The 12,396-nt window shown below is 42.4% G+C and overlaps 1 protein-coding gene across 1 annotated transcript in view; it reads left to right on the plus strand.

The window, feature by feature from the left end:
- The window catches only part of SMC4 (structural maintenance of chromosomes 4), a 1,048,897-nt gene that overhangs the window by 5,618 nt on the left and 1,030,883 nt on the right, over nt 1-12,396 (plus strand). The window contains exon 5 of the mRNA XM_069618465.1: nt 312-488. Coding sequence (XP_069474566.1) covers nt 312-488 — 177 coding nt within the window. The remainder of the gene's footprint in view (nt 1-311; nt 489-12,396) is intronic.

Genomic DNA, 12,396 nt, shown 5'->3' on the forward strand with positions numbered 1-12,396 from the left:
TATTTTTAAATTTATATCTAACGATAGATTTTTGCAGAAAATAAAAAGTAGCAGTTCATCATGGAGGTCTTAAATCAATTTGTTTGGAGTCCGAAAACTTGCGAACACTTTGGGCGCCTCTACTGATTTTGTTGTGATTACACTCAGTGCAGTTCTTCTATATACATATGCAATGCATACCCACTCTGTAACACTAAATATAGTTAAATTAATCCTTGCCACGCCGACTAAAAGGGCAGACACTGAATGTGTTACCTTTTCTTCCATGGTGCACTTTGCTTACTGTAGTTAACTTTTTTTTCTCCCTACAGGAAGGTGACGATTTTGAAGTAATTCCTAACAGCAGTTTCTACGTTGCCAGAACTGCCTACAAAGATAATTCTTCTGTCTACCATATAAGTGGAAAGAAGAAGACGTTCAAAGATGTTGGAATCATTCTACGAAGCCATGGAATAGATTTGGACCACAACAGATTCCTAATTTTGCAGGTTAGTTACTAACCAGCTTTTGGTTGCTTTCGTTTGCTGGCCTGCTCGCGTGGCTGGACTTCATCCTTCAAATTCTATAGCAGCACATCATGGTTTGCATAGTGTTGCAAAAATGCTGATCATTATTTGCTGCTTCAGAAGATAAGGAACTTGCTGCACCACCGCCTGGATCTTTCAAAGAATTGTAATGTAGTTTTGTGATTGTCGAATGATCTACTTGTTCCGCGTTAGCAGCACGTAAATATTGGTGTGCTGTAATGTTAACCCCAATATTATTGTGCTGCTTACGCGTGGCAGGACTGAGCAACTGATGTCATCACCCAGGAGATAATATTGTACCTCTTGTGCAAAATACTTTTTCAGGCTAACTGTTTTGCAATATTGTATAGCACTTCTGAGAGAGTTCAGTGTCATGGACTTGTTTTTTCTCATTTGTACACAGATAATCTGACTGCTGTGAATGTCATTGCGATAAGTGGATTGCAGAGGGGTTGTTCATTTGTTTGTTCTGTGTGGGAGCTATGGCGGGTTCTCGGGTTCAAAATAAGGATTTAAGGCGCAGGCTCTACCTTGGAGGGGGGTGGGCGAGGTGCTGGCGCATAGCTAGTTAAACATCCAAGTTTTTAATGCTCCTTTTTATACACATTCAAAAATAGAGATTGTCAGGAAGACCTGCTTCTATGGCACAATAGCATTGTAGCTGTTGCTTCTGCAGCTTAACCCTTTAGAGATGTATACTGTTATGGGTTGATGCTTACTGACTTGCTTCATGACATGACCTCCGTTAGACCTACATTTTTACTTTCTCATTACTGGCAACTTGCCGATTGGCTTAAACAGTCAGAAGTCCCTATTTGATGCATGTTAAATTGACAAAGTTTGATTTGAGCCCAACCAAGGCCTAAAATACCCCACTTTCGGAAATAAATGTGACCTCCATTTCAACCCCCACCCCCCCGGCCAGCACTATAGCCTACCTTCATTTTTCTTTTGTGATGAAGCGGACTGGTGTGCTTTTGTTAACTATCTTGTACAGGTATTTCTAAAGGGGTTACAGTTGCGCCAGGTAAGATGGTTTCTTGTGAATTGGTTGATGGAGACTTGGATCAAAGATGGTGGTGTTGGTGCTATAAACCAGCCCAAATGTATGGGTCAATACAGGCAAAGGCCCTGAAGGAGCAAAGTGATCAATGTTCACATTCAGGAATACTGGATTTATTTTTCAATTATTTTTTTGACTGCTACTGCAAGATTACAAGGATGGCGAGGTTTCTTCAATCAACTGAGGTATGCCCATGGATTAGAATGCTTGTGCACACCAATAATTGGACAAGCATGTTGGTCCTAAAGTCTTTGTTTTTCCTGATGTCACTTCTCAATTTAGGAGATGTAGTGTCCCCTTTTTTTTTTTTTGTCCTGCCTCTTTTTCTCCTATATAGCCATAGCAACATCAACACACAGACCTTCACTGTTGCACAATTCAGGGTAATGGCGTGGCATCTTCTCACTGGTCCGCCACATCACTACACTTTTAAAGCAGTGTCCTGAAACCAGCATTTTCGCTTGTTACAATCCCTCCCGCCTGATTAATTTGCAGAATCGATTTTAATTGACCCCTGTATACAAAGATCTGCTTGAAGCGAACATCCCACCCTCCCCCATAGGCTACTGAACGTCCTCTGCGGCAATGGTGGTAGGGGATGCAGGGCTGCATAGTTGAGGGGGGGGGCGCGCACACGGGTACTTTAAAAAAAAAAAGATCGTTTCTCTCCCCCCCCCCCCCCCATATGTTAGGTTTTTGACTGTACACACTTTGTGTTTAAGTGGCACTGCATATAAAGTAACTACTTTTTTGTATTGAGCAAAATGGAAGTGTGGAGGTAGGTGAGTTTGCATGAAGTGTTCTATTATTCCCCCCCCATTCTACTGCACTAGTTTAGTATGTCATATCTGACTTTTTTAGGTTAGTTGTTGCTATCTGGCTTTATCCTGTGGGCAGTAAAGGATGACTTGCTGCAAACTTATTTCTTCATAGATTCTCTATGTGCAGTTTTATTTTTTGCGCACTTTTGAGTACAGTAGTCAGCTTGGGATGTACTTCGGCATGATCGACGCCACCAAAAAAAAAGTCCCCACCCACAGAGATTAATGTCTTATAAAGTGTAATTGTGAAATCTGTAACCCATGGTACTGTTTATTGGAAGGACTCACTTTGTCTAATGTAACGTGCCACTGAATTGTATTCAAATAGTACATTATGTAGTATCCCCCCAACGTGGTGATGGCTGCCTACAAGGTCTACTGCGCCAGATATTTTGTTGCTGGACTAATTGTTGTAGTCTTAAGTGGTGTCTGTCTTTGGCTTTGCTACAGTAGCAAACGGCTCCACTATAACATGTCTCCTGTTGGTGGTATTGCATCTCAAAATACTTTATGAAGATACAGTACTGTGCTCCAACTTTTAGTACCATGTTAGTGAAATAATGAATCGGAACATTCTGCGCATGCTTGGTTATCAAGATGGCTTCTGCTATTGGTTTCCTGGCATCACTCAAGGTTGGGTAGACTTTTGCAGATTATCACTCATTGATGCATCAATTTGTTTGAACTTTAGTATGTCAGTGTAAATGCCCATAGTTTTCTGTGTATTGTTAGCCACTTTTAATCTTCTAATCTTATTGTGTCACTGCAGTAAGCAAACAAGATATCCTGTCTCCAAAATGTTGGTGTTTATTAGCTAGTGAATGAAGTACGCTTGAATGGTGAAATTTGCAACTGCTGTTGGTAGATATTAGTTTGTGGGTGTGAATGGCTGCAGAGCTTTCATTTGTGGATGGGATAGGGAGCACTAGTGCACTTGCCCCTTAGGCGCACATGCTGATACACAAATGCAACGTCTACAGCTTAAACATCTACAGGGCATGTTTTCTCGTTTATACAGAACTAACACACGCTGGACAGGGCAAACCGAATGATTTGGGTTTTCAAAGAACTGCTATTTATTGTACCTGGATCCAGGGTCTTTTTTCCATGCAAGAAAAACATCAGTATAACACAGATTTAGGTGCCCATTTGGATTGCTAACCTTGAAGCCAGCTCTAGCATCCATGGGCAGAAAACGGAGAAGACGCTTAAATAAACCAATATTATACACTCGGGCGATGTGCCCCAAGGTGGCGGGCCCACAGGGTAGGCCCAGCCACTGAGGGGCCTATCGCCATTGGCACCCATGTAGCATGCTATGCGGGCGCACTTTAAAAAAAGAAGTCTTTCTGTGCACAGGAGCAGCTGCGGCGGTGCGACTGTCGCCGCAGCAACTGCTATGTGAAAATGGGGGGGGGGGTGGGGGGTTTAAAGCGCTATCGCTGTAGGGGAAGACTATGAGCGGCTGGCCATCAGGCGGCATAGAACGCAGACTTTCACTGGTAGTGTCAGCTCGTGTTCCTAGCCACCTGATTGTCTGGCTTCCCCAACAAGGGTGCTAATGTGTTATGTATCCTGCTTAGCTTCGCTACACTGTGTATGTGAACCTGTGATGTCTTGGAATGTACTGCAAGAGCCCAGAATGTCGTTTGGGTTCCCACAGGGACACTTGAGAGATATAGCCTGGGTTATGGGAGCCGTTTGGCTCTCCAGGTGTTAAGATCCTGTGATCTGTACCCGATGTCCTGTTAAGCATGTAACTAATGAAGAACCTAAGGACTTATCATGATGCCTCCTTGAACCTTCATTGTAACACTGCATCTTTTGAGCAGTGCTTTAAAGTAGACCTTTTTCCATTTTCTTAGCTTTTGGTTTGCTGTCAGGTTTCGATGGGCAATACTTTTTAAATATAGCTACTCATGGCGATTGGGGTGGTGAGGTAAGGTAGTGCTAGTTCCCTGGCTGGTGGTTTCCTTTTGCTGATCGTTGAGTATCCCTGGATGGCAGTTGTGTATGGCACTGCCCGTCAGGGTGTGTATTCTGCTTCTGTGCTTGCAGAGCAGTAATATGTGCTGGTAAGTTTGCAGTTACGTTTAGCACCTCCTGGGTTTGGTGTGCAAGACTGAGCTGTAGCCTGTGAATTAGTGGCGCTTGCACAAACAACCATAGCATTTTAACTTGTGTGTAACTGGGCTCAACAGTTGCACTAGCCCATGGGCAATCTAACCCTTGTGAGTAAGAAATGGTGTGCTGTTTCAGATGGCGTGTGACTTATGGCTTGCAACTTGAAATGTTTCCCCCTGTGTATAATATTGGACAGTGGTGTAGAATTCTGTAGCTGCTTGCCTAGGACCTGTCTGCTGAAGGGACATTTTCATAAGTAGGTTTTTAGCTGAGAAAGGCATGTTCGGTATAGTTTTTACATATGTTAATTGACTTTCATTTTATTGTTTTTGTTGCTAGGTGTAACAGTGCATCGTAAGTTTGTCATGTGAGCGTGATTTCAGTAGCAGACCGTTTTAGTTTGAGGATTTTATTGTCCAACTGCCTTGCCCAATTAGTGTCAATTTGGCCGAATACATGGTTACCACAGATGTTTGGTGAGTGGTTACTGCCAAGATGTGTACTTTGGTAGCCTAGTCTGTAGGGGCGGGGGGGGGGGGGGTTCGTTACCGCATCAAACCTGGTGTACAATTTTTTTGGGGAATTTAGTAGATTGTCGCTGTAGACTATCGTAGGACTGTGACTGAATTGGTGTATAGCAAGTTGGACTGCATTAGTGACCCTGCATTCCAGATAAGTTTGATTCTCAAATCTCATACTAAGGTGGGGGTGGTGTGTCAATATTTTGTTTTGATCTTTTTGACTAAAATATTTTAACAAAGAATTACCTTTGCTGGTGCAAATTGTGCATGTGACCACGTACAAGATGTGCATGCATGGTGATGCACATAATGTATGCAATTTGAACCTAGTGCACTTGGCACCTATGAATGAATCCTATTCACAACATGAAGAAAACCAGTCCACGAAAGTAAGATGGGTGGTGGTAAGAATGAATTCTGATTCCTTGAAAATTTGTTAACTTTGGAACGAAAAGTTTCCGGAGCTTTTTTTATTTTAAAATCCATCACACTCCGGCAGATTTTCTCCAATTCCAAATTGGAGCATCACCGGTAATGTGGGTGAAAGGAAAAAATGCTACTTGTTTGGGTGTAGCCATCTGCTGTGTCCCTCTTGTTAGCTTTCATGGCCATAGCCACTCCTGCAGAACACCTGTTTTGCCCAGGAGTGTTTAACTTTATGGGTAACTGCTGACTGGGAGCATTTTTCATGTAAAAATTAATCTATGATTGAGGATATCTGCAGTGGTATTAGGCCACCACAGTCATCTTAACCTGAGACCCAGCCCCCTCTTTACATTTTTGCTAGGTTACCAAGCTCTGTAGCATTTTAAGGAAACCAAGCCGGACAGCTGCATGTCCGCAACAGAGTGACCGGTGTTGGGAGCTGTAATTATCTGCTAATCTATATCCTAAGGCACACTGGATAATGGTTCATAAGATATTAAAATTGCTTCATCCCCAGTGTACATTGTATAGTTTGTAATCCTGTAACATTTATCAGGGACGTATTTTAAAAGCTAAAAGGCTGTGGTTATTCTTATGTTCCCAAAATGCTTTGACTATGCAAAGCAGCCAGGAACCATCATTATGATTTCTACTGCGCATCGCTGCCATTCACGTGACTCTCTAAGAAAGGTGGTTGGTACAGTTTGTCCCCTTTATGTTTTACAAGCATACATTAGGAGTGTACCAGGATGTGCATCTTGGATAAAGGCCAGCAGAGAATAATTTAATTCTAGGTTTGGATAAAGTGCTTTGCTCAGTTATAGATGTTTAGCTTGATGACTATATACTGGAGGTGAGCCTAACTACATTATTATTTTTTTTTAAACAAGGGGCAAGTTGCATTGAGAAAATATATATATATTTTTTTTATTTTTATTTTTTAATGGCTTTTTGCCTACAATACACACTTCTTTCCTTCAAAGTTATGTTCCGGTCAAAAAATATAATCCGTTTCTTCTGTGAACACCAAGCAATGCTTGACTTGGATGCTGCTGAAGCAGCATACCTGTTGTTGTGCTAAAATACTAATTAAGCAACATTTTAAATGACAAACGATATTGTCGACCCTGTCTGGTTGCTTGACCGGTCTATCGGAACCCCAGTAGAGCCCGTTTTGTGTCTTAGTCTGAACATTGGTCTGGAGTACGATGGGGAAGTATATGTTGGGATCATGTAGTAGTGTCTAATTTATAGAGCTAAATGCACGCCCCTGCCCTCGTACCCTTGCTGTGCTGCGCCCAGCTGCAGCAGTTGCTAGCAAGCCTCTGACGATGTGGCTCCTACATGGGCATTAGTGAGGCACGGAGAGGCGTAGTAAGCTTGTGTGTGTTAACTCGGCCCATGATGAGTAGTGCAAAGTTGAATTACTTTTGACCATTGCTGGTTCAGGTGCCTAATTATTTTGCCACTGACCATATTGGTGCTTATTTAAATGTGTATAGCATTTATGACGGCAAGTATTGACCAAACCAATAGAGTGGACTCCGTATATCCTTTAGTCCTGTGGTGCGGGATGGGCTTTGAAAGAAACATAATTTAAAATGCAATGCAGCTCCAAGTAATAACACACTTCTGTACCTAGCAGCAGGGAGAAATAAACCTGCTTTTAAAAAAATCCTTAAACCCATATCTCAACTGGGCAGTCCCAATTGCTGCCATTAAATGTTTCCTATTATAACCACTTACATTAAAATGCTCTCCAGCATCCAGGAGCAGGCAGTGGTTGGAAATGGATATGACAAACGTTTTTGCCACATTGATTCAATTATTCTTCTAAGATTTTGGACTTCACTGCTCAGGTCTCTAATGGGTGTGTCAAAATAAGAGTTGGTTTTGTTACTATAACCTGAAAGGACCGCTTTTAAAGGCACATTAACATGGTTCTTTTTATTATGATAAAGCCTGTAACCCTACATCATTAAACTTATGTTATTTGCAGAAGTCTAATGGTTGTATCTGTAGCTAGTCCACCCTTACATTTTAGCCATCGGTTTAACTTAACGACATCCTGCTCTTCTGGAAAACGTACTATAAGAACTGATATCGTTCATGTAAACCTATTGTAGACTTCAGCTATATCACAAAAGCTGCTTCTGAAATCCCAGTGAAATTGGTGAATGGCCACTCCTACTTTCCTAACTTTCTAAGTTAAAACGAAAACAAATTTGCTTGAAAGAAGCACCCAACGAGCTACAAAAGTCAGTTTGAGTGCGTTGTTCTGGAATCATGATATGAGGGTTGCATGATCACAGCCACTTTTAATTGTGTGAGATGGGGAGGCGGTGGGGGGGCGGGTGGGTGGTGAAGTGTTGCACCTGTTGAAACCGTTTACTGAAGTAGAAAATCAATGTGGGTCAGATACTTTGCTGTTTTAATAGTTTTCTCTCGGTGCATGTCGCTTTTTTAATTTGGCATATTCAAATCAATTAAAGTTGTGGCATTTCCCATTGAATGAGTTTATTAGGGTTGCACTTAATGATAAGCACATGCATAGGTGTTAACTTGGACAGGCTGTTAATTACTTTTTTGTTGCATTTTCTTGAACAGAAAAGTTTGGTCCTCCTGCTGGTGTGGATGACAAACACGTGAAAAGAAAACAAAGCATGGAAACAATAGGCACAAAATGCAGACTCCAGGGACCTGGTTTTTCTTAGCAGAAAAAAGGGAAATGGAAACCCATTGTGGGCTTTGAATTCGAGCCAGGGCCCTGAGTCCGTCTAGCAAATCTGCAGAGGTCAGTTATGCTGTCTGTTCCAGGACACTTATGAAGCAAGGGGACACACGAGCTTGTTGGACATATACAGGAGATGCTGGTGCTTTTATATGCTTACGCTTCACGTTTAGTTCTTTTGGACAAAAGTACAGCACTGAAGACCTTTTCCTTTTTTGGTTCTACTGTAGGTTTTAAAAAAAAATATTCCCTATTTTGCATTCCTCATGACGGTGCAGATGTCATTGAACATATGTTCCCATCGAACTAATTTTTCTAAATCTACATTTGGGGACCACCGTGACAGTTTTCCGGCATTGAGAATAATCCTCAGGGAAACACTCTTGAAATATTAATCATGCACTCTACCCCGTTTTTTGGGGTGGGGGTGGGGTGTTTCAGATTCTCTGCTGCTTTGAGTGTCCTGGGTCAGAATTCCTGCTCTCCAGTCTTTAATCACTTACATTTCACCAAGAAACATTAAAATCTTACTAAAACACGATCTCTGCTGCAGCCAATACTGTCTTGTAGCAATAGTGTTTTTTTTTACTTTCAAGACTGTCCCGTTGAGCACTATTTGCCCAGTCTGAAGGTTAAGAAGTAGAAATGTCAAATCCTGTTATAAGAGATGTTGCCCTGTACTGGATGTGTGCATTGGCTTTACATAACTGGTAACATTGTAGTCCCTTTTATTTCAGGACAAATGCCATGTGTGTAATTTACTTAATGCATCAAGATGGATGTTTAGCCCTCAACGACACTGTACCTACTCAATAAATACTTATTTGAGTGTACATTCCTTACTGGTGTCTCAGACTTGACCAGATATGGTGCTGCATGCTCTTTGCAGCCTAGTGAATATAATCTATATATCTTCTGGACTTTTTTTTTTTTTTTTTTTTAGCTGTCTATCTGGTCCTTCAATTTCCCTTTCCATCTTGTGGAATGATGAGTTTAGCTGTGACAATTGCTGCATTTTGGGGCCATGGCCATAAGATGGGTGTAAGGTGTTCCTAGAAGAAATAAATTGAGAGCTCCAGTGGATTGCTTGCACCAGAGGGTTTATTTGTGATCATCTTGAAGATTTAAAAAAGTGCCTTTGGGCAGTGTGTGGTGGGTGCGAACTGAATGCCACAGTCTAAGGTGACTAAACTTCTTTCTCAACTAGTTCCTTTCTGATCTGGCTGCCATGTCAATCTCCTACAATACCAGACAAATAGGTAGTAAATTAATCTATATCAGAAGTCATTCTGGTTGCAATCCGGTGAGCCGTGGTCTCCCTTTTCAATAACGTTCACTTCAACCCTTGTGTAGTGGCAAACATTTAAGATATTTGCAGAATCTTTGCTTGCCCCAGACACAAAAATCACTGCTAATTCAAATAATCATACGGCCTACAGCAATAAGTATGATTCTGATTCTTTGCTGTTTAGCATGAGTCGATGTTGGGCAAGAATTGTAACCCTGTGGGAGAGTACTCAACGCTTGGCCTCTTGGTGTTGAGTAACCCACCTTTTGGTATAGGCCTGTACTAAACACGTTTTGTAGTGTGACTGAGCAGCCAGCCATTTCTCTAGACTGGTAAATGTGAGCTGTAGCAATGAAATTGACAAATGCATGTAGCCAACTAACACTTATACTCAATGTTTTAGTTATAAAAAAGCATTCTTTTAAAAGGGCAATATATGTAACAATCAAATACTTTTCCATAATCCACACAAAGCTAATAATCTTCTTGAACACTTCCTACACACTGAGGTGACTTCACTAACTAGGTCAGTAATGCCATTTATATATCACTAGTACACTTTGTAGATTCTAAGGTTGGTTACGGGAAAGAAAAAAGGTTAACGGGTTCTCGGAGCATGTGAGCGCTTGAATCTTCCAAGTAATTGTAGATGGAAACCTGTCCTAGCAATAATAGTTAAACAAGTTATCACCTATGAGGGGCAATAAGTATCAAGTCAAATGGACTAGAAGAGTTTTCAGGGAGCCAGGACAGCCGAAGTCAATTGGAGCACAGTCTATGGAGCTGAGGCACTTAAAGTCTTGCACAAAGTTAGAGGATTGTTGAAGGAAAATCACTAGGGTCACAAGCTGTTAGACTTGTGATGGGTAGAGCTGTGGTCAACTCTAGGAAAGTAGCTACTGCAAGTCTCAACTGAGACGAGCAAAGCTAAAGTTACTGAGGTAAGTACCCCAAGTCAGAACAGTATCTTTTTTAGAAGAAGCGTGGTCCAGTTGGCTTCTGTCGGGTTGCTGCGATGCAGATCCTGGGCCTCAGTCGTGGGGACAAGTAGGACGACATCTGGAGGACTCTGCGGCAGCAATTTGGAGGTCGGTGGCACTTCAGTTTCAGCGCTCTCTAAACGGCACCACTTCGTATCTTGGACACGGTTGGGCTTCCTTCACTTGATGAGTCCTGCACTCTGGTGAGGGGACTCGAGCTCTGGTCATCCTGCTTCTGGAGGGTCCTGGGGTGTCTCCTGGACCTTCTGGCCAGATCAGACGTTGCTCTTGACTACAGATTTCTCGACCCCTGGCACTCTGTTCCTGCAGCAGCAAAGAAGTATAGCCAGTCGGGGGAAGATGGTCCAGTGGAGTTAGTCTCCCTAACCAAAGGGAAGAAGTCGTCCCTTCCGGAGCTTCTATTGGCGATCAGAAAAAGGAGTTTTAAGCACAGCAGCAGTGCTTCACCGGGCAATTCAACGGTCCAGGAGGATGCAGCAAGCTTTGGTTATGGTTTCTTCGTCGGGTTGTTCTTCCCAGTGGCCGACTTTGTCTTCAGTCCCAAAATCCTCACCTTTTTTAAGCGGGTTTCTTTCATTCGTCCTCAGCCTAGCTGTCACTCACTGAAAGGACAGCCAGCAAATTTGGGACTGGGTGCATTCAGGCATTCTTATAGAAAAGAGACAGGAGTTTCGGGAACCTCCCTTCAGTCCTGCCCTTCCAGACACACTGCAGCCAGAGGCGGGTTTCAGTACTGATGCCCGCCAAAGGCAAAAAGAACAAAGGGCTCAAACCTGGCTTGGCGTGCAGAGTAAAACCCAAGAAAGACCTCACAAACAGAAAATGATAAAAAAAAGGAGACTGGTGCCAATTTGACAAAAATGGTCACCCATTGGTGCTGTACTGCAGTTGAGGATTAAGCCTGTGGTAGAGAAGCATAATGGTAGGAAAATTAAACCCCTGCCCACAGCCATTTAAAGTAGTGAGGGTAACATAAAACAATGTTACGTGAGTAGGTAGGAAAAGGGCTACAAGTAACCTCCTAACCCCGCACTCCACTTAAGATGGTGTATGCTGGACCTGCAAAGAGAAAAGGTAAGTAAAGTCAATTTCACTTTAGTATTCTTGGGAATAGTAGTTCACCCAAGAAAAGGTATTTAAACCTTATGACATTGCACTGAAGGTGCTGTCGTACAAAAAGTAGATGCCGAATGGAGTTTCAGATTAATCTGGTCAAAACACAGGAGTGTGAGGAAAATGGGGTTGCTCCAGGGTTAACATAAATTCCTAAAGTCTGTCAAGAGATGGGGGTCTTCTAAGGTAGAAGGGAATAAGCACAGAAATGAGAATTCTCCCTAACCGCCCATTCAGTGGAACAAGGTTTGGTCAACGCAAGCTGCAGAATACAAAGGGAAATAGCCGGAGGACTGAATGAACCAACTTTGCGCTGGCAATACATTGGATCTTTGCAACAATGTATTTACTAAAACAAGTGGTTGTGGCGGTCTGTACGAAGATATAATGTTCCCTACTGGCAAACCATATCACAGAAGCATGATTGCAGATTCCCACAGTTGTGCAGGGCAATAATCTTAGCAATGTTAGAACGAAGTGAAGCACATGTACTGTTTTGGGAATGGTTCTGTCCTCTATGCATTAGGAAATGTGAACAAGTGCCCATGTCCTAGCAGTCGAAGGTTAATCTGGTGTTTAGAAAAAACTCTCATGTGCTTTTGCGCAATGTAGTACTGCTATTTATCAAGCCCAACACGCATGTCAGTCATCTTTCTAAGACTTGGCAGTCCCTAAAATATTTGGGCCTTAGAGGCTGAGCCTAGAATGTACTCCAACAATTCTTTAGGAGCTGTAGATGGTGAATGGAAATCCTATGTATAGTAGCCCCTCGAACCCTGTA

This window comes from Ambystoma mexicanum, chromosome 10 (assembly GCF_040938575.1).
Source record: "Ambystoma mexicanum isolate Mex_15411 chromosome 10, UKY_AmexF1_1, whole genome shotgun sequence".
NCBI lineage: Eukaryota > Metazoa > Chordata > Amphibia > Caudata > Ambystomatidae > Ambystoma > Ambystoma mexicanum.